The sequence below is a fragment of the Leuciscus leuciscus genome (genome assembly GCF_965113295.1).
Source record: "Leuciscus leuciscus genome assembly, chromosome: 10".
Lineage (NCBI taxonomy): Eukaryota > Metazoa > Chordata > Actinopteri > Cypriniformes > Leuciscidae > Leuciscus > Leuciscus leuciscus.
The window spans coordinates 45,017,444-45,039,943 of record NC_138734.1 but is presented as its reverse complement, the minus strand read 5'-3'; the positions used below and the strand labels follow the sequence as shown (position 1 = coordinate 45,039,943).

The window sequence follows — 22,500 nt, the reverse complement described above, 5'->3', positions numbered from 1 at the left end:
GTCATCGTCCAGCTCAGTTCAGTTCTCATATAATAGTGTCAGTGCAGCAGATCTATAATATTGTTGGATATGAAAGGACATGTCTCTCCTGAGATCAGACTAGCAGTGTGTGCTTGTGTTTCTGTAGCGTACACCGTGGGGCTCGTGCTGACGTTCGCAGTCATGCTGTTGTCTAAGATGGGCCAGCCGGCGCTGCTGTACCTGGTTCCCTGTACGCTCCTCACCTGCTCCGTCCTCGCCTTGGCCCGCAAGGAGTTCCGGAGCTTCTGGAACGGTCCCAGCAACCCGGTGAGGCCCAAAGAGAGGATGGGGAGATCATCGGTCCGTTCTTATGATTGCAGACAGTCTGCATGTGCTTGTCAAGTGTTTCACTTTCAGGTCAACTACTGTCATCTAGTTAAAGGGATAGTTCACGCAAAAATGAAAATTATCCCATGATTTACTCGCCCTGAACTCATCCTAGGTGTATATGACACTCTTCTTTCAGACGAATACAATCAGAGTTGTCCTGGCTCTTCCAAGCTTTATAATGGGAGTCTATCCATCATCAAAGTGTCCCAAACGGCTGTGTTTCTCTTCTGGCGTAAGGCGACTTTCGTACAGCCGTCTGCCGGAAACTCGTTATTTTAGTCAATAAAGTTTTAAATATGGATATTTTTCTTAAACAAACTCATGGCTTCACTTCAGAAGGCCTTTATTAACCCGCCAGAGCCTGTGGAGCACTTTATGATGGACAGATGCACTTTGATGGACTTCCAAAGACAGACACCCATCCACTGCCATTATAAAGCTTGGAAGAGCCAGGACATTGTATAATATAACTCTGATTGTGTTCGGCTGAAAGAAGAATGTCATGTACACTAGGATGGGTTCAGGGTGAGTAAATCATGGGCTAATTTTCAGTTTTGGGTGAACAATCCCTTAAAAGTTCTTAAATTGTCAACATATTTGCCTTAACATTAATGCATGTAACATATGAATGCATGAACATGACCCACAAAAACATATAAGCTGTACTTTGCTTTTGAAATTTAGGGGTGTAACGATTCCCTCATGTCACGATTTGATACAAATCACAATACTGAACTCATGATGCGATACTATTGCGATAGACATATGATAAAATACGACATATGATAAAAGGTTAACAAAACATCTAGGCCTACTGGTGATTCAACTGCTAAATTTGATATTACATTGTGGGTGTAAATGAATATTCTTGGACTTGGTGCTGAAACCCAAAGCACAGGACAATAGAGACACCAGAATAACAATATTCATGATTCTGAAGATGAAAATACTGAATTATTGTAGATGACTATGTTTGAACTCTGTCACTGACTAGATATATTTAAAATAATGTCGGCCACTTTTTACTGTAACATCAGACATTTGACATTATCAGGACACACAGATATTCTCCATTACATTATATTCTACATTATATATAGTAGTTTAATGTAGTACTGACACTAAAACTCTGAAAACTTCTCACACAGTAATACACTATACACAATACATATTGCTGCATTTTTGTATTGCAATATATTGTTACACCCCTACTTTCTGGCTGTGTCTGTGTGAGTGAGACGTGTTGTGATATAAGACTGCTGTGTTACATGTGACTTGGTCTCCATCAGGTCCTGGACGAGTCTAGGAAGCCGTTATTATCAGGTTTGAGCTCTTGTTTTAGTCTGTGTGTTGTGTTTGCTCAGCTTGTCCTGTAATGCCTGGGTTCCTGCAGTTCTCCTGCACAACACTAGGTGGCGCTAGAGCACTTAGATTATGAGCTGCTTCTGTCTCTTCAGCATGTTTATCAGATGCCTGATGTTTTCATTTTCTCTTACTAACACACAGAGAGAGAAAAACAGAAGAACCCTTTAACCCTCTGTAGAACTGAAACTGGTTAGGTGTTAACCTGCGATTCACACTGACAGTGATTACATCGCCACCACTGATTTGCTCTTACTAAATGGTGCCATCCAATCTGTCGCTTTAATAAAGTCGTTCTGCTCAGTCACTCGTTGGTGTTGGAAACCGCCTGCTTTCACTGAGTTCCTGTCAGTGTGAACATCGCTTTACTTTACATGAATGTTATACTCGACAACAGTGATTCGTTTTAAAGCATTTTAGCTTTTTTCAGTCTCATTCACTAATGATTACATGGATTATTCATAAGTATTCTCACAGGAGAACTAAACAACATCAACGTACGCACACGAATTTGGTTTAAACCTCACTGTAATGTTAATACATTTAGAGTATTTATATAATAACAATGATACATTATATACCTATTTAAATATAAACTATATATAGATAGAACCATGTAAATAGATATTTAATACCAATAAACAAATAATTAACATTTACAGACTATCACTGTGATTTTCACGCTGAACAAGAACCCTAGCTGGATACATGCACATTTTAGTGCAGTGAAAATCATTTTAGTATTTCTTTTAACTCTAGTTTTATATTTTTCCTTTGCATGGCATGTCACTGCCTCATCATCATCAGCAGCATCTACAGTGTTTCATGTGTCTGACTGTAACACACACTGGACTGTAACGCACAACACACCTATACTGGACTGTAACACACACTGGACTGTAACGCACAACACACCTATACTGGACTGTAACACACACTGGACCGTAACGCACAACACACCTATACTGGACTGTAACACACACTGGACCGTAACGCACAACACACCTATACTGGACTGTAACACACACTGGACCGTAACGCACAACACACCTATACTGGACTGTAACACACACTGGACCGTAACGCACAACACACCTATACTGGACTGTAACACACACTGGACCGTAACGCACAACACACCCATACTGGACTGTAACACACACTGGACTGTAACGCACAACACACCTATACTGGACTGTAACACACACTGGACTGTAACGCACAACACACCTATACTGGACTGTAACACACACTGGACTGTAACGCACAACACACCTATACTGGACTGTAACACACACTGGACTGTAACGCACAACACACCTATACTGGACTGTAACACACACTGGACTGTAACGCACAACACACCTATACTGGACTGTAACACACACTGGACTGTAACGCACAACACACCCATACTGGACTGTAACACACACTGGACCGTAACGCACAACACACCCATACTGGACTGTAACACACACTGGACCGTAACGCACAACACACCCATACTGGACTGTAACACACACACACACACACACACACACACTGGACCGTAACGCACAACACACCCATACTGGACTGTAACACACACTGGACCGTAACGCACAACACACCCATACTGGACTGTAACACACACTGGACCGTAACGCACAACACACCCATACTGGACTGTAACACACACTGGACCGTAACGCACAACACACCCATACTGGACTGTAACACACACACTGGACCGTAATGCACAACACACCCATACTGGACTGTAACACACACTGGACCGTAACGCACAACACACCCATACTGGACTGTAACACACACTGGACCGTAACGCACAACACACCCATACTGGACTGTAACACACACACTGGACCGTAACGCACAACACACCCATACTGGACTGTAACACACACTGGACCGTAACGCACAACACACCCATACTGGACTGTAACACACACTGGACCGTAACGCACAACACACCCATACTGGACTGTAACACACACTGGACCGTAACGCACAACACACCCATACTGGACTGTAACACACACTGGACCGTAACGCACAACACACCCATACTGGACTGTAACACACACTGGACCGTAACGCACAACACACCCATACTGGACTGTAACACACACTGGACCGTAACGCACAACACACCCATACTGGACTGTAACACACACTGGACCGTAACGCACAACACACCCATACTGGACTGTAACACACACTGGACCGTAACGCACAACACACCCATACTGGACTGTAACACACACTGGACCGTAACGCACAACACACCCATACTGGACTGTAACACACACACACTGGACCGTAACGCACAACACACCCATACTGGACTGTAACACACACTGGACCGTAACGCACAACACACCCATACTGGACTGTAACACACACTGGACCGTAACGCACAACACACCCATACTGGACTGTAACACACACTGGACCGTAACGCACAACACACCCATACTGGACTGTAACACACACTGGACCGTAACGCACAACACACCTATACTGGACTGTAACACACACTGGACCGTAACGCACAACACACCCATACTGGACTGTAACACACACTGGACCGTAACGCACAACACACCCATACTGGACTGTAACACACAACACACCCATACTGGACTGTAACACACCCATACTGGACCGTAACGCACAACTCACCCATACTGGACTGTAACACACACTGGACCGTAACGCACAACACACCCATACTGGACTGTAACACACACTGGACTGTAACACGCAACACACCCATACTGGATTGTAACGCACACAAGACCGTTACACACAGGACTGTAACACGTCTGTTACACGCACACATAACTGTAACATACACAAGACTGTAACACACAACACACCCATACAGGACTGTAATACACACACACACACACACACACACACACACACACACACACACACACACACACACACACACACACAGGACTGTAACACACACACACACACACACACACACACACACACACACACACACACACACACACAGGACTGTAACACACACACACACACACACACACACACACACACACACACACACACACACACACACACACACACACACACACACACACACACACACACACAGGACTGTAACACACACACACACACACACACACACACACACACACACACACAGGACTGTAACACACACACACACACACACACACACACACACACACACACACACACACACACACACACACACACACACACACAGGACTGTAACACACACACACACACACACACACACACACACACAGGACTGTAACACACACACACACACACACACACACAGGACTGTAACACACACACACACACACACACACACACACACACACACACACACAGGACTGTAACACACACACACACACACACACACACACACACACACACACACACACACACACACAGGACTGTAACACACACACACACACACACACACACACACACACACACACACACACACACACACACACACACACACACACACACAGGACTGTAACACACACACACATACACACACACACACACACACACACAGGACTGTAACACACACACACACACACACACACACACACACCACACCACACACACACACACACACCACACACACACACACACACACACACACACACACACACACACACACACACACACACACACACACACAGGACTGTAACACACACACACATACACACACACACACACACACACACAGGACTGTAACACACACACACACACACACACACACACCACACCACACACACACACACACACACACACACACACACACACACACACACACACACACACAGGACATGCTCCACTGTTACAGTAATGTGTGTCTCTGTCTCCTCAGATGGAGGCTCTGGATACACTGAAGGAGTGAGGAACTGCTGAGGGATCCGTGACTGATCCGTGTTCCCTCTGACACGACAACTATAAACCTTCATGATGATTTGATGGGAATGTTGAGTGTGTTTCTGAATGATGAAGCATCATCATCATCATCATCATCATCATCACACTGGGACACTTTACTAAAAAACTGAAATTATTCTTTAAGGGGCCTTAAATTACCAGCACCTGCTGTTTTTTTTTTTACTTTCACTTTTTTATGTGATAATTTTATAACATAATGTTTGAAATATTCCACAAAACTGTAATGAATAATTTACTTTCCCTCTGACATTGAAATAAACACCGATATGAAGACAAAACAGGATCATTGATGATTTCAGCTGCTGCAGACACTGCCTGGCCTCTGAGAGTGTCAAGAACATCTACACACACACACACACACACACACACACACACACACACACACACACACACACACACACACACACACACACACACACACACACACACACACACAGTCTGTACAAGTAAATGTGAATGGTTCAGGTGTAATAGTTCTGTCTGCCGTCTGATAATCGTGTGTAGATGCTGGACGAGATACAATCACAATATCTGAACGCTGGATATCAGGACTAAAGCGTTTGACTTTTTATAAAGATGATGTGAAGTTTTAGTCCTGACTTTTAAAGTGTGTGTAAAGTGTCTGCTTGAGTGTGTGTGTGTTTGTTGAAGCTGTCAGGCGCTGCTGGAGGTGTGTGTGTGTGTGTGTGTGTGTGTGTGTGTGTGTGTGTGTGTGTGTGTGTGTGTGAGTGTGTGTCATTAACACTGGAGTTCTTGTGCATAATAATAATAATAATAATAATACAGCGAAGGACCCACTGATGCATGTATCTAAGCCACTCGGATGATTTCCATATTCATATGCCATGCCATGATATTGACATATATATTGTGGTACAGAAACAGTTCCACACTTTCAGCACTGTGCCTCTGTATAATTAGTTTGGTCACACTTTATATTAGGTGTCAATTATGCACTTGCGTCATCAAAATAATAATTGTTTGCTCCAGTGTACTTACTTTACCTTCCCAGAGAAAACAAGAACTGATAAGAATGTAAATGTGTACCCTGAAATGCAATGTAAGTTGCTTTGGATAAAAGCATCAAATGCATAAATGTAAAACATTGTGTTGAATAGTGAGACGGTTAGGGTTAGGGCTAGGGTTAGGGTTAGGGTTAGGGTTAACCTAACTGAGGTGAGCATACGTTGAGGTTAGGACAGGTTGAATGGTGATATGGGTAGGGTTAGGGTTAAGGCTAAGGTTAAAGGAATCATTCACTTCAAAATGAAAATTCTGTCATCATTTACTCTCCCTCAAGTTCTTTCAAACCTGTAAGAATGTCTTTCTTCCGCTGAACGCAAAAGAAGATATTGTGAAGGATGTACACAATAAGTGCATTGCATCAAATGACGAATTTAAATGTTAGTACAGAATAGTTAAATATGGAAGCTTGTTTCCGGCTTGTTATAATAATAATAATAATAATAATAATGGTAATTACGATTTTTAATCTCACGAAATTGTGAGTTTATATCTTTTTCTTTTTTTTTTTCAGAAAAAATCTGTACTGTCAGATATAAATTAGAATTGAGAGAAAAATAATGAGATTAAAAAGTCGCAATTACTTTAAGATTCCATGGTAATAAAGACACTTAATATAAAGTTGTCCATTATTTATACATTCTTGGTAACACTTTACAATAAGGTTAATTAGTTAACATGAACTAAGAATGAGCAATACTTCTACAGTATTTATTAATCTTAGTTAATGTGTTTCCACATTCTTTAAATGTTCATGTGGTTTGCTATGATGACAATAAACGTAGCCTGTAGGTGTCAGTGATCCCGACGCGCCGCGCGCTCCGCCCCGGTCATGTGACGCGCCGCGGGCGTTGACTTCACTCTGACTCAGCGGGAGGGACGGGCTCGAGCGACGCGTCACGCCGCGTCAGTCTGGACTCGGAGTCGCACAATTATGAAAAATCCACCTTCCGCTGGAGCTTCAGCGGACGCACACGAATCCCTCCGCCGCTACCGGGCTCTCCTCCCGCGGCTTCCCGAGACGCGACGCGCCGATAGATGGCTAGACGCCCTGGGTCGCGACGCGTGAGTCTGAACGCTGAAGAGAATGGTACGGATCTTTTCTAGTGTTTATGCGTGGCACACTGATGCTGACTCTTGCTGCATGAGAGGAACGCGCTTGACAGGCGCTGACGCTAGGCGTCGCGTCGCGGCTCGTGGTTCACCGCAAGAACCCTGTCCGGTACCGGGAACGTCTGGAAACACCTGGCGTCGCGTTCACACAGTAGAACGCACCGCGATCGTGTGCGTTCACATATTTAAATACTCCGGTCATGAGTAAACGGTTAGCTTAGCAGCTCGCGCCGTTTCTCGAATAACTATGAATATCCACGTGAACTGTAATATTATCAGCAATATTCATAACGGAGTTTCTTCTTGATAGGCGGGAGATGTGAGGAAATACCTGCGGTTGGATCTGCAGCACGGTGGATTATAGATGTTACACTGTTTATGTGTTCATTGATAATCGTGTTTATGTTCATTAATGCGGTTTAAACGTTTACCTCACACTCCTCTGCCGTTGGTCTGTCAGAGTGGCGCGGAACGTCACGTGTCGTCACTGACCGCGAACGATTAATAATCGAATAAACGCAGCGCGAGTTTCTCACTCATATTGAGTATATAGCCTAGATGTGTTGAGGCCCGCGTTCACAATACGATCAATAACTATAATGATGACTATATGAAATCCCACACCAGTAGATGATAATCTGTTTATGCTCATGTTTACGTCCGTCGCTTTAAATGCTCTCGATCTCTGCTAAAAACAATCGCTAAACCTAGCATAAGCTGGTGTTTCAGATGGTCTCCTCGCTAAAAGTGTCTGAAACCCCTGTAAAACCAGCACGAGAGACCAGTTTAGGCTGGTTTTAGCTGTTTTATTCAGCAGGGTAATGTTTTTATCGTTCATCAGATGAAAAGTGATTGAAATTATATCGTTCCTGTGTGTCGTTATTGTTATAGTTGTGGCGTAAACTCTACTCTTTTTTGTTTACATTAAGCACAATTTGTAGTAAATCTTCATCATAATTGTCACAGTTATGGTCTTTGCTGAGGTCTTGGACTCTTCATTTGAACATAACTGTAAATACATTTGTTTATTGTAAACTAAAATCTTCAGATTCAGCAATGTTGAGTAATTATGTCATTGAAAATAGTGATAATATGGTGATTTAGTGCTTTGAAACAGGCCTGACAGGAAGTCTTGATGATTTGCATATGAGTGGCTGTTTAAGAGGTTTACTGTGTGTTAATTTTTTATTAAGCAAATGTTAACGTTGACAGATTCAGATGATTGACACCTTCTGTCGCGATGCTTCAGATTATTCCAGTTGTAAAGGAGACCCAAAGAAATTTAAACTTTTTCAAAATGACAGATCATCCCAGCTTTAGTGTGCTTCTGTGTAAGTGTGCTTGTAAGTGTACTAGCTGTGTGTTTATGTGTCTCTGTGAAGCTTCAGCTGTAGTAGAGTGAGATTACTCCGAACCCAAAGCACAGGACAATAGAGACGCCAGAATAACAATATTCATGATTCTGAAGCTGAAAACATTATTTTAGAAGAATATTCGCACTCTCTTTCACTGACTAGAGATATTTAAAGTAATGTCGGCCAGTGTTTGCTGGTATCGGCTCACAGGTCTCCAGTGTCCTGTGGCTCTTCTCGAGGCCGGACTGGATTTACCTGCAGTTCAGCGTGTTTTCAGGGCCTAGAGCTGAATTGTTAGTCTAAACTAGTTGCGTTGACCTTTATGACCCCTGTGAGATCCCAGCGCTCTCGTCCTGTAGAGTCTCTAAGCGAGTGTTCAGCTTTACTTCACGTCACTCACTGTCATTAGTGTTCACTGTGAGAGATCATCCGTCACTCGGTTGCAGGAGTTAGTCTGGTGGTTCAGTGCTCGTTCTGTTACTCACGTCATTCCAGACCTGTGCGAAACACAATGGAAGTCAATGGGGTCCAATGTTGTTGTTTGGTTCCCAAAGTCGTTTTTTGTGTTTCCACTGAAGAAACAACGTGAGGGAGGGTACATTTTATAATTATAATAAAAAAATAAAAAAATTTAGATCCTTAAATTACAATAGTTGAACTTCATGATGTTAGAAGAAGGTGTTTGATGTATATTTGAGAGCGTTTATTTAAAGCAGTGGAACCGGTTTGAAGTGAATAATCTCTGTTCATATGTAGAGAGCTGCTGGAACTCCACTGACACCTTTACTCACACATTATTATGCAGATGTGTGACTTAACCTCAGCGTCAGCTGTGATTGGATAACTGGAGTAACCAGTGGACCAATGGCGTCGCAGTGTCTCTAATGTTGGTTTAGTGTTTCTGAAACGCCGGAGTTGAAGTGTTTGATCAGAATGATCTGGTGTAATTCCCTCCAGAAGTGTCTCTCACACACGAGTGTGTTCCCGAACGCCAGCATCCGAACACCAGAGAACACCACAGCGTTTACTGTGTTTCTCGACGGATCGATCGATCATTAAACCACAGAAGAACGACTGCGTGTTAAACGAGTGTCTGTCCTGATCGAGATCTAATGCACATGTGCTTCATTCAAAACTTCTGTTCTGATCTGAGACGTGTGTGTGTGTGTGTGTGTGAGTGAGTGTGTGTTTCAGGCAAAATTGTGAAAAAAAATTCTTTTTTTTTTTTTTTTTTTTTTTCACACAGCAACTTAAGAGTCACATGCTCAAGATTACTATAATACCAGACCTGAGACACACACACACACACACACACACACACACACACACACACACAAACACACATAGAGAGACAGTATGAAGGGTCTGTAATTCTGAACTGTTAATATGAGATTCAGCAGATTCTGACTCAACACTGTGTTTATGATGATCTGAGTGTGTGAGAGTGTGTGTGTGTTTATGATGATCTGAGTGTGTGAGAGTGTGTGTGTGTTTATGATGATCTGAGTGTGTGAGAGTGTGTGTGTGTTTATGATCTGAGTGTGTGTGTGTTTGATGATCTGAGTGTGTGTGTGTTTGATGATCTGAGTGTGTGTGTGTTTATGATGATCTGAGTGTGTGAGTGAGTGAGTGTGTGTTTATGATGATCTGAGTGTGTGTGTGTGTGTTTATGATGATCTGAGTGTGTGTGTGTGTTTATGATGATCTGAGTGTGTGTGTGTGTGTTTATGATGATCTGAGTGTGTGTGTGTGTTTATGATGATCTGAGTGTGTGTGTGTTTATGATGATCTGAGTGTGTGTGTGTGTGTGTTTATGATGATCTGAGTGTGTGTGTGTGTTTATGATGATCTGAGTGTGTGTGTGTGTGTGTGTGTGTTTATGATGATCTGAGTGTGTGTGTGTGTGTGTTTATGATGATCTGAGTGTGTGTGTGTTTATGATGATCTGAGTGTGTGAGAGAGAGTGTGTGTGTGTGTGTGTTTATGATGATCTGAGTGTGTGAGAGAGAGTGTGTGTGTGTTTATGATGATCTGAGTGTGTAGAAACTCCTTCAGTCACTGACGCTTTACTGGAGAAACACCTAATAATCATGAGAAGATTTCTCTGTTTGTGGGACGAGGGGTTTGGTCGAGAGGTAGAGCTGGGTTAGGGGTAGGGATGGGCATTCGATTAAATTTTCTTAGTCGATCGTCGGGAGAATTAACGATCGACTATCGATTAATCATTAATATTTTTATATTGAAATTTCTTTAACTTTTTATAAATTAAAAATGCAATGAAAATACAAAAATACAATTTGTTTGTCCTCGATGAGATCTTTATTACAAGAAGATCAACTTGTGGCAGTGAAACTGGACGTTCGGTAGACTTGAAGATTCCTGCGGTGCTCTAAACCAGCGGAACCTGCAGCTGCGAGCTGGCGTTCTTAAACAGAGACCCATGGCCACTTCATCCGTCTTCTGTGATCGGATAGCTCTCCGGTCGTGAAAAGACCAAATCTAAATGCCCTCCGAAACGCATTCGAGACGGATTTAAATTCGATCGCTCAAACCACTTCAGGAGGAGATCTGAGACGCATTCCAGACGAAACTGGACAAGAGTAAATGCATCTGGTTGTTGAAACCACATATGTAAATTTGACTTATCCCCAAAATGATAAGAAATAAACGTGTGAGAGCGTGTTATAGGCTATATGTCATGTTATATCCAGATATGACGACGCTACTTCAACACGCATCACCACAGATGAGCATCTATTCATCAAGCCAACGTGCAAACTATCGCAAATCAAAGTGAAAGTCATTCATCAACACACAATCATCTTCATTAAAAGTAAAGAACCTTTTTGGGTTTGGTCGAGAGGTAGAGCTGGGTGTCATCAGCATAACAGTGGAAGTGAATGTTAAATTTGCGGAAGATACTGCCGAGAGGAAGGAGGTAAATGATAAAAAAGTAGGGGCCCAGGACAGAGCCCTGAGGCACACCTAGGGCTGGGTACCGAGTTCGATACTTTTTAGGTACCGACCGAATTGTCTCGATAGTATCGAGTATCGAAAAATGACTTTTTTTTCGGTACCAGATTTCGATACCTAAGGGGTTAACTCGTCAACGTCAGTGCTCAAACATATGAAATGCACAACGACACGCCCCGTTCACACTGCCAGCGATTTTGTCGCTGTATGTCGCTAGTCTCTGTACTGTGAAGTCGCTTGTGGGCGTTCATAGTGCTGTCGCTCTAATGTGACTGGTAGACTGCACGTCTGGCCATATCTATACAAAATACCATCACAAGTGATATATACAACTATATCATTTTAATTTGACTAGGATTTAGGCTCAAAAGAAACAGTATGCTGTTGGGAGAGTGTTTTTATATTACCACAGCAGTGTTCAGTGGATTAAATCATTTAACCTAATTAACTAACCCTAATTAAATCATTTAGCCTACTGGATTAACGATCGATCAATCAACAGATTAACTCATACTGTCATACATTACTAAAACGTCATTCGAATTTGACAAATAATCAATTTTCTTGTCCCTAATAGTCAACATAATGCAGGGGAAACTGTAAAATGATCTGCAGCAGTGCTAAACTTGCATCATAATTACAACACTCGAACTAAATGTGTGAATTAAACTCACTGAGACTGTCGATAGTTTATTTTCCATGCATCATTTTATTATATCCATGTATGTGGTTAGTCAAATCATATAAAACAGTGAAATCGCCCTCGAACTCCTGTCTTCCCTGCACTCGAGACGGTGACGTGAGCTGAGCTCCTCTGAAAGTCTTCTTTCCTATTGGTTGTCGCTCGCGAAAATCGCTTCTCATTTACATAAAGTTGAAATTTCTGAACTTTTGTCGCGCGTCTCTGTCGCCAACGGTCGCTCGTGTCGCCGGAAGTCGCCAGCGCTCCATTGAAATGAATGGGATCATGTCGCTTTGTCGCTGCGTGTCGCTAGTCGCTTCAAACTCTCCACACACGAGACTCGCGGAACTCTGCGCACATACTCATATGAGACGCGCGCGCGCACACAAACTGTCCACGCACATTCTCATGACGCGAGCACACACACAAACTCGCGCACATACTCAATGAGACGCGAGCACACACACTCACAATACCCTAAAGATGTGGAAAAGTTGATCAAAAGTGTGGCTACATTTCTCCAGGCTCGATGCCAACAGCGCGCGATGCAGTATTTGCGGTAAAATAATTGCTGCAAAGACGGTACCGCGACAGATATGATGAAGCCCTTGACAGAGCACGGAGTAAACATAAGAGCAGAAAGTTGCTCCGTCTTCGACTGGTAACTGAAGAGATACCTGTTGATCACTCTGACAGTGTTTATATTGCTATAATGACCTACTGAATGTACACTGCCGTTAAAAAATGTGGTATTGGTCAGAATTTATTTTCAGTAAGGATGCATTAAAGTGATCAAAAATTACCTTAAAACATGTGTAATGTTACAAAAGATTTCTGTTTCAAATAAATGCTGTTCTTTTGAAAATTTTATTCATCAAAGAATCATGAAAAAATGTATCATAGTTTCCAAAACTGTCTTCATATTTCTGAAGGGTCATGTGACACTGAGGAAATGATTTAGAAAATTCAGCTTTGACATCACAGGAATAAATTACATTTTGAAATATATTCAAATAAGATTTTAAATTGTAATACTATTCCACAATATTACAAGTTTTACTGTATTTTTGATCAAACAAATTCAGCTTTGGTGAGCATGAGCTCTTTAAAAAAAAATGTTTTTCCTATATGTATAAGGAATATTTTGTTCCTTTCTGCTTTTTTTGTTCCTTTGTGCACTGGCTAAGGAGCATGAGTCAAACTGAAAAAATAAAACCAAAGTTTTTCTGAGGTAACGTGTTATGTAATATTGTTAAAATGGATTTCATAAAATTGGTATAAAAAAAAAAGTATCGTTCAGGATATGTATTCGTATTGGTATCGAAATTTTTTGAACGATACCCAGCCCTAGGCACACCTGAGGTGACGGAGGAGAGACTGGATTTACAAGACTTGATTTGAATGAACTGAGGAAAGATGTGAACCAGTCTAGCGGAGTATGGGTGATGCAGATGGAGGATAACCTGTTGGTTATCAAAGGCTGCACTCAGGAGGAGGAGGATGAGGAGGAGGAGGAGGATGAGGATGGTGAGGAAGGCGTAGTCCGTGAAGACCTGCCATAAGGAGGTCGCTGGAGATTCTGAAGTGCTGGTTCAGTGCTGTGGAGTGGGAAACCGGACTGGAGCTGTTCATACTGGTTATTGTGGGATACGTGAGAGTTGAGAGGAAACTGTTTTATCAAAGATGTTTTAGATATAAGGTAGATCGTATACAGGACGGAAGTTGTTGAAGTCGAAGGGATCGGCACCAGGTTTTTTAATAGTGGATAAAAGTAGAAATGAGGGAAATTAGTTTTGTGTGCGTGTGTGCGAGTGTGTGTGTGTGTGTATATGTGCGAGTGTGCGTGGCTATTGTGTGTGTGCAAGTCAAGGCAAGTGTTTTGACTAATTTGATACTGTTTAAAGTGATATCAGACACACACACTCTCTCTTTCTCACTCACACAAAATCACTCTCACACACACACACACACACACACACACAGCAGGAGCTTCACACACAGTCTAAACTCTCTCTCACTCACTCACTCACACACACACACACACAGCAGGAGCGGCACACATAGTCTAATCTTTCTCTCTCTCTCTCTCTCTCACACACACACACACACACACACACACACACAGTTTCAGATTTGAAGGTGAAGGACAGTCAGAGGATGTTTGACCCAGTTTCACAAAGTATTTTATCAGTAAATGAAAGCAGATTTCCTTCATATGAGAGTCAGTATCCATTATATAATGTGTGTGTGTAGGGTATCATCATTTCAACAGGAAAATAATCAAAGGAATAATTTCAATCACACACTTTTTTGTTAAAGGTTTAGTTCACCGAAAATGAAGATTCTGTGATTAATAACTCCCCACTGCTCTGATCATTTAACAGTACAAGTTCAAATAAAGTTATGACAAAAACGTTTAATGAAAGGATTAGGACATTTTGATCTGAACCGATCTGAACAGAAGTGAGTGTGAATCCGCTCCCGGACAGCAGGAGGCGCTCGCGGATCCACAGAACGGGCGTTTCCTCGGTAACAGCTGTTAAATACTGCTTTATTACGCATTACATGGAGGTATGATGAGGAGAAAATGCCATCGACACTTTTCTGAAGAGAGTCCTTGCCTTCATTCATTCATTCATTCATTCATTCATTCGATTCCCCTCAGCACTCGGCTGTAGACCCTGACTGCGCCTGCGCGAGACTGAGACTGACAGCGATTCTCGCCAGTGTTTAAATCGCCACAATCAATGCGAATTAAAATACAAAACCGTAATTCTAACCGTCGAGACTTTGGTCATGGTTTATCGTCAGACCGGTAATAGTTTAATCTCTAATAGAAAGTATATATTTATATATATTTATTTAAAATAAAAGGCTGTAATCACCATGAGTGCCGTTCTCAGACTGACAGCAGTTTCTCTGTGAATCACTGACCTCCAGTAGTGACCTCTGACCCCAAACCCCCCCCGGGTCACTGCTGTATTGTGTTTGATGGTTTAGTTTGAAAGCTCACGAGGTTGATTGTGTGTGTGTGTATGTGAGTGCGGAGTATAAGAGTGTTGAGTGTGTAAGAGTATGTGTGTGCGAGTAAGAGTGTATGAGTGAGTGTATAAGAGTGTGTGAGCAAGAGTGTGTAAGAGTGTATGTGAGTGTGCGAGTAAGAGTTTAAGAGTGAGTGTATAAGAGCGTGTGTGTGAGCAAGAGTGTATATGTGTGTGTGTGTGTGTGTGTATAAGCGTGTGTGTGAGCAAGAGTGTATATGTGAGTGAGTGTATAAGAGTGTGTGTGAGTAAGAGTGTATAAGAGTGTGTGTGAGTGTATAAGAGTGTGTGTGAGTGTATAAGAGTGTGTGTGAGTGTATAAGAGTATGTGAGTGAGTGTATAAGAGTGAGTGTGAGTAAGAGTGTGTGAGTGTATAAGAGTGTGTGTGAGTGAGTGTATAAGAGTGAGTATGTGTGTGAGTGTGTGTGAGTGTGAGTGTGTGTGTGTGTGTGAGCAAGAGTATATGTGTGTTAGTGTGTGTGTGGTCTGTGTCCTCACGATAGTCTGAGGTGTGCTTATCTGATAACTCTGGTTATCTCTGTGTTTATGGCCGTGAGCTTCATATCAGGATCGTTCATCAGTGATGTAGAGCTGAAGCAGACGGTGTAAAGTGTAACAACATGTAACACACACACACACACACACTGATGGAGTCGCAGAGCGTATCTGATCATGCGTCTCGGTTTGCTTGTTCACACTGGGAATCATCTTGGATTCACTTCAGTTCAGCTCGAACAGTAAAGGTCACGGGGTCGTGAACGGAGTGTGTGTCACAGTGAGAGACTCTGGTTGGTTGTTTGTGTAAGATGTTATAAAGTGAAGGTTAGTGTGACGGGTTTGTTTATATGGTGTAAACAGGTTTATGCTGATGTTGCAGTCAGTCTCACTCTCACACACTCTCACCCTCTCACTCACTCAGTCTCACTCACTCTCACCCACTCTCACTCGCACACTCACACTCTCACTCACTCTCTCACTCACTCTCTCACACACTCACTCACTCGCACTCACTCACTCTCACTCACTTTCTCACTCACTTTCACACTCACTCACTCACTCTCACTCACTGATTGACACTCACTCACTCTCTCACTCACACTCACACACTCACTCACTCACTCTCTCTCACTCTCACTCTCTCTCTCTCACTCTTTCACTCACTCTCTTTCACTCTCTCACACACTCACTCACACTCACACACTCTCTCTCTGTCTCTCTCTCTCTCTCTCTCACACACACATGCACTCTTACATTCTCACTCTTATACACATACTCTCTCTCTCTCTCTCTCTCTCTCTTGTTTTCTAATACTGTTGTCCTCCGTCAGAATCATTCATCACTCCTCTCTCGACCGCCTGCTGATTTACTGTGGTGAGAAACCCAGTGTAGCTCGCCCCTCTCTCTCTCTCTCTCGTTCGTGATGTTTCTGTACTCGCTGCTGCGTCAGAAAGATGAAGATGATGACGAGGAGTGTGAGGTAGACGGACATCATCTCAATCTCTCTGTTTCTGACTTTCAGTGTTTCTGCTCGAGTATGTGTGTGTAATCCTCTCGCTGGGAACGGGAGGAACTCTGGGAAATTTAATTAAAGATCCCTGCTGTTAAATCCTGTTGCCAGAGCTGTTTGAGATCGCTTTAAAGTTCCGTCGTCGTTCACTCGCCTTCATCTTCTGCGAAATATAGAGGGTTTTTGAGAAATGAACATGTTTTTTTGTCAATGCATGCCATGAAGTCAATGGGGTCCAAAGTTGTTTGATACCCAGCGTTCTTCAAAATGTTCCATACAGGTTTGGAAAGTCATGAGAGGGAGTCAATGATGGCAGGATCTTACATTTCATTATAAATGCATGTTATTGAGATGTTTTTATGAACATAAAGCATTGTGTTAGACAAAAGTGTAACCAGTTTAGTTCTAATTTCTTGCAGAATTGCTAGTTTTTGCAGTAACAATAATAGAACGTTTGTTCAAAGTTATCTGGTCTTTAATAATGTTTTCAGAACATTAGCACAAAAACATTTATACTTTGTTCATGGAACATTTCTGAAACGTTTAGTTGGACGTTTAAATGTAACTGCTTGTTTTAGAACGTTAAAGTAACGTTTGAAGAACGGAATGTTCCCTTAATGTTCACATAATCAAGACATTTTGAACATTCAGAAATAACGTTTTCATAACTTAATGTGAACCAAAACCTTTCAGATCATATGTGTGAGTTTGCTGTAAATCTCAGATGAAGTGTGTTCGTGAATCGTGGCTCTGGGTGTTTCTGGAGATCAGGTGTAATGTGCTGTTTGTGTCATTACTGTAAACCTTATGATTAGTGTTTAACCAGTGTTCAGTTCTGAGGTAACCGGTAGTTTAGTGAGTTACAGCTTTACAGAAAATCATGATGTTAAAGTGTCTAATATCTGAATGTCTTAAAGTCGCAGTTCTGAGCTGGAGGATTGGAGCATCAGCTAGAGGAGGTCTGCTGTTATTATCTGAGGTTTTATGTGAGTAAATGCAGGTAAAGTTTAGGATCTGTAAACTTTCTAGCTCATAACGTGTCGTGGCGATGACAGACATCATTACTGATGCGTCACATGATCAGAATGACATCATCAGATGTTCATATGGCTCACGTTAGAGAGTTTGAGCTTCTCACTGGAATGTTCGAGCCTGAAGCCGACGGCCTCCACGAGACACACGATACTGTGTTTATTCTGACGCTCTTCTGCGCTTCAGTGTTTCCACTGCTAATGCGTCTCAGACCGCTAAAAACACCACTCACAATCCTTCAGTCTTTAATGGAGCATTGCAGTGATTTATTTCAAGTAACTTGAGTTGCATAATCAATTACTTTTTCAAGTAACTAGTAAAGTTCAAATAAGTAACGTAAGTTACTTTTTTATACATTTATTGACTGACAGCTCTCCTGTCCTCATGTTGAGACAAATCGAAGTGCAGAGGTGTTGTGTGTGTGTGTGTGTGTGTGTGTGTGTGTGTGTGTGTGTATAAACATGATGGTTATTGTAGTTCTAGACTAAATGTGAGCGTGCGTTTACATTAGTACTTGCACAAAAAGATGAAATATTCCTCAAAATGAATAAAATCAGTGAACGCAGAATCAGAATACTATGCAAACCTCCAGTAACTAAATATGTTAAATAAAACATGCATTTAATCTCACTTTATTGACCAATGTACTTGCTTCTGACCTTCGATGATTCAGTTTAAACCATAAGCAAAAATGACTATAGATTTATTTTGGTTTTATTAGTACAGTAAGTATTAGCCTAAACTTTTTCTTCTCTTCCATCTGATTCTTCCGTTATCCAGAATAACAGCAGCTGAGAAGTTTGTTTAAAAAATGAATCAGCCTAAACATTTAACTTTTTATCATCCTAAAAAAACAGCCTTACTCATACTATACATTAAAATGATAAGATAAGACAAATAAAATGAATAATTTTAAATGTACAAAATGTATTCATAGCTCAGACGAAATCATTGGCTCTGGTCCAAACTCAGCCTATGGTTTATTTAAATAATAACATGTGGACATTCATATAACGGCACATAATTAGGGCAGCTGAATAAATGGCAAATGAACTTTAAAGGTTAAAATCAGTCAGACTGTTGTAAATCAGCTCTGCCGTTCATGCTGAATGTCTCTCTCTCTCTTCTGCTGATATTCTGCTAGTGATTGTGTTATTGTTGGACTTGTGAAGTTCATGGCAATATTAATACATTTTATATTGATTTTTAAGGACATTTTTGTAACTTGTGTACACGTCCTTGATGTAATGACGTAGTTTGGCTTCTCTTTCACACCAAACACAGTCAGTGTGTTTCATTCAGCACTCATGAACAAAGGCCACGCTTTAACGTGTGCATGAAATGGATCTATTTTTGTAAAATACTTAATGATCTTATTGTGAACATTTCATCCCGGCATGTTTAATATTATAACTGGATCTTCTAGTCTTCTCTTATTCTCCAGTCATTTAGTCCGCTTAAACTCCGCCCCTTCCTCACGTTCACATGCAGACCCGCCTCCATTTTGAGTGACACGCCCACATCTCAACATCCAATCAACAACCGACAGTTAGAACAAAGCCCCGCCCTGTTTTTGTTCTCAGTAATGCGTTATAGTAGCTCTACATCAAATTATCTGTTAAGTCACAACTTGAATATTAATATTTAACCCTTTTAATAAAGAAATGACTTCAGTAGTGTGTTAGCCTTGCAACTGCAGGGGAAAGTTCACTGATATCCACTGAAATTGTTGTTTTTGTGTGACTGGACGTCAGTGCGATGTCTTGAGTGACGTGTCTGTGATCTTGCTTGTCTCCTGCAGTCCCAGAAGTCCTGGATCGAACACACTTTCACCAGGAGGGAATGTGTCTATATTCTGCCCGTGTCGAAGGACCCGCACAGGTGCGTCACACACTCATACACCTGATCATGACCGGGTCAAACTTCAGTGGAAGATCACACAGACTTACGAATCTAGAGACCAGATGCTTAAACTCGGTCTCTATGAACTAGTCTCTTTATATATGCAAAACATATTACACACACATATATATATTATGTAAACACAAACTTTTATTTTAGATGCGATTAATCGCGATTAATCGTTGCCCAGCACCAGTTTTTCAACGTCCTGCCAACCACTCTTTAGCTTTAGCAACAGCGTGACGTTCACAATCGAATGTTTATGAAAATGTGAGCTGTGTTTTGCAGATGCCTCCCGGGATGCCAGATCTGCCAGCAACTGGTGCGGTGAGTGTCCTCACACATGACATGTAGACGCTTCACACACTCCGAGCGTGTGCTGATGTGTGTGTGTGTGTGTGTGTGTAGATGCTGCTGTGGGCGGCTGGTTCGACAGCATGTGGGCTTCACGGCCACACTGGCGGTGAAATACTCAGACGTGCGCGTGTCCGAGGGCGAGCCGGATCTGGAGCAGTGGAGCGTGGAGAAACACACGGAGGAGAGTCCCACTGATGCTTACGGAGTCATCAACTTCCAGGGCGGATCGCATTCATACAGAGCCAAGGTATGAACACTCACACTCACACTCACACACAACACTCACACTCACACTCACACTCACACTCACACTCACACTCACACTCACACACACACACACTGATTGTCGTGTCTCTGCAGTATCTGCGCCTGTCCTACGACTCGCGCCCCGAGGCCGTCCTGAGGCTCATGCTGAAGGAGTGGCAGATGGAGCTGCCGAAGATCGTCATCAGCGTTCACGGGGGAATCCAGAACTTCGACCTGCACCCGCGCATCAAACAGGTGGTGGGAAAAGGCCTGATCAAAGCTGCCGTCACCACCGGGGCCTGGATCCTGACTGGAGGGGTCAACACAGGTCACACACACAGACACACACACACACACATACTCACACACACACACACACTGGGTTTCGCTGAGTTTGTTTACATTTACGACTTACAAATGAGGAGGGCAATAGAAGCAATTAAACTAACAATAGGGCAACAATATGCAAGTGCTGTGACGAGTGTCAGTTAGTCCAGCAGGGAACAGTCCAGGTGAAGGTCTGTGAAAGTGATTCTGTGTCTTTTTGGGATGATGCACCACGAGACACTGTTCACCTGCAGAACACAAGCTTCTGGAGACACGTCGGTCTGAAGTAATGAGTTTAGGAATAGAAGAGCAAAGCCAGTGGTTGTTCTGTAGGAAAACATCAGTGCAGGTTTATGAGGAGAGGAGTGACGTGTGTCTCTTCGGCTCGATAAACACACTCTTGCTGCAGCATCTGGATCAGTTGCAGAGGTTTGACAGTAATGCTGGAAGGAGAGAGCATTACAATAGTCCCGTCTGGATAGAACAAGAGCTTGGAGAAGGAGTTGTTTAGCTCCGATAGGATAGGCCAGATCTTAAGGCAAATCTGCAGGAACTAGTAGTTCTAGGAATGTGGTCTGTGAAGTTCAACTGATCATCAATTTCATCTCCAAGGTTCTTGGCTGTCCTGGATGAAGTTGTGTCTGATGAAACTAGCTGGATGGAGAAGTTGTGGTGTAAGTGTTGGGTTAGCTGAGACACGAGCAGTTCTGTCTTCATAAAGTTTAGTTGATGTCAGTCAGGCTGAGATGTGAGCAGCTCCTGTCGGATTATCCGGCTGGAATGAGAGGTAGAGTTGTGAGTTGTGTCGTCATCAGTGTAACAGTGATGGGAAAACATATAGATGGAGAAGAGAAGCGGTCCCAGCACTGAGCCTTGAGGCACTCCAGTAGCTAGATGATAACAGTGATGGGAAAACATGTAGATGTAGAAGAGAAGCGGTCCCAGCACTGAGCTCTGAGGCACTCCAGTAGCTAGATGATAACAGTGATGGGAAAACATGTAGATGTAGAAGAGAAGCGGTCCCAGCACTGAGCCCTGAGGCACTCCAGTAGCTAGATGATAACAGTGATGGGAAAATATGTGGATGTAGAAGAGAAGCGGTCCCAGCACTGAGCCTTGAGGCACTCCAGTAGCTAGATGATAACAGTGATGGGAAAACATGTAGATGTAGAAGAGAAGCGGTCCCAGCACTGAGCCCTGAGGCACTCCAGTAGCTAGATGATAACAGTGATGGGAAAACATGT

General features: G+C 42.5%; 2 protein-coding genes across 4 annotated transcripts in view; both read left to right on the top strand.

The window, feature by feature from the left end:
* Positions 1 to 5,975, top strand: part of sppl2a (signal peptide peptidase like 2A) — a 24,087-nt gene extending 18,112 nt beyond the window's left edge. Inside the window, exons 15-17 of one of the 3 annotated variants that reach the window (XM_082181484.1) lie at positions 128 to 321; positions 1,641 to 1,674; positions 5,615 to 5,975. In XM_082181484.1, coding sequence (XP_082037610.1) covers positions 128 to 321; positions 1,641 to 1,674; positions 5,615 to 5,655 — 269 coding nt within the window. In that variant the 3' untranslated portion in view covers positions 5,656 to 5,975. The remainder of the gene's footprint in view (positions 1 to 127; positions 322 to 1,640; positions 1,675 to 5,614) is intronic. The other 2 variants (XM_082181485.1, XM_082181486.1) reach the window with 2 other exon arrangements.
* Positions 5,976 to 7,669: 1,694 nt separating this feature from the next.
* Positions 7,670 to 22,500, top strand: part of LOC309507317 (transient receptor potential cation channel subfamily M member 7-like) — a 24,433-nt gene continuing 9,602 nt past the window's right edge. Inside the window, 5 exon segments of the mRNA XM_082181479.1 lie at positions 7,670 to 7,810; positions 20,226 to 20,305; positions 20,615 to 20,653; positions 20,735 to 20,930; positions 21,044 to 21,257. Coding sequence (XP_082037605.1) covers positions 7,808 to 7,810; positions 20,226 to 20,305; positions 20,615 to 20,653; positions 20,735 to 20,930; positions 21,044 to 21,257 — 532 coding nt within the window. The 5' untranslated portion in view covers positions 7,670 to 7,807.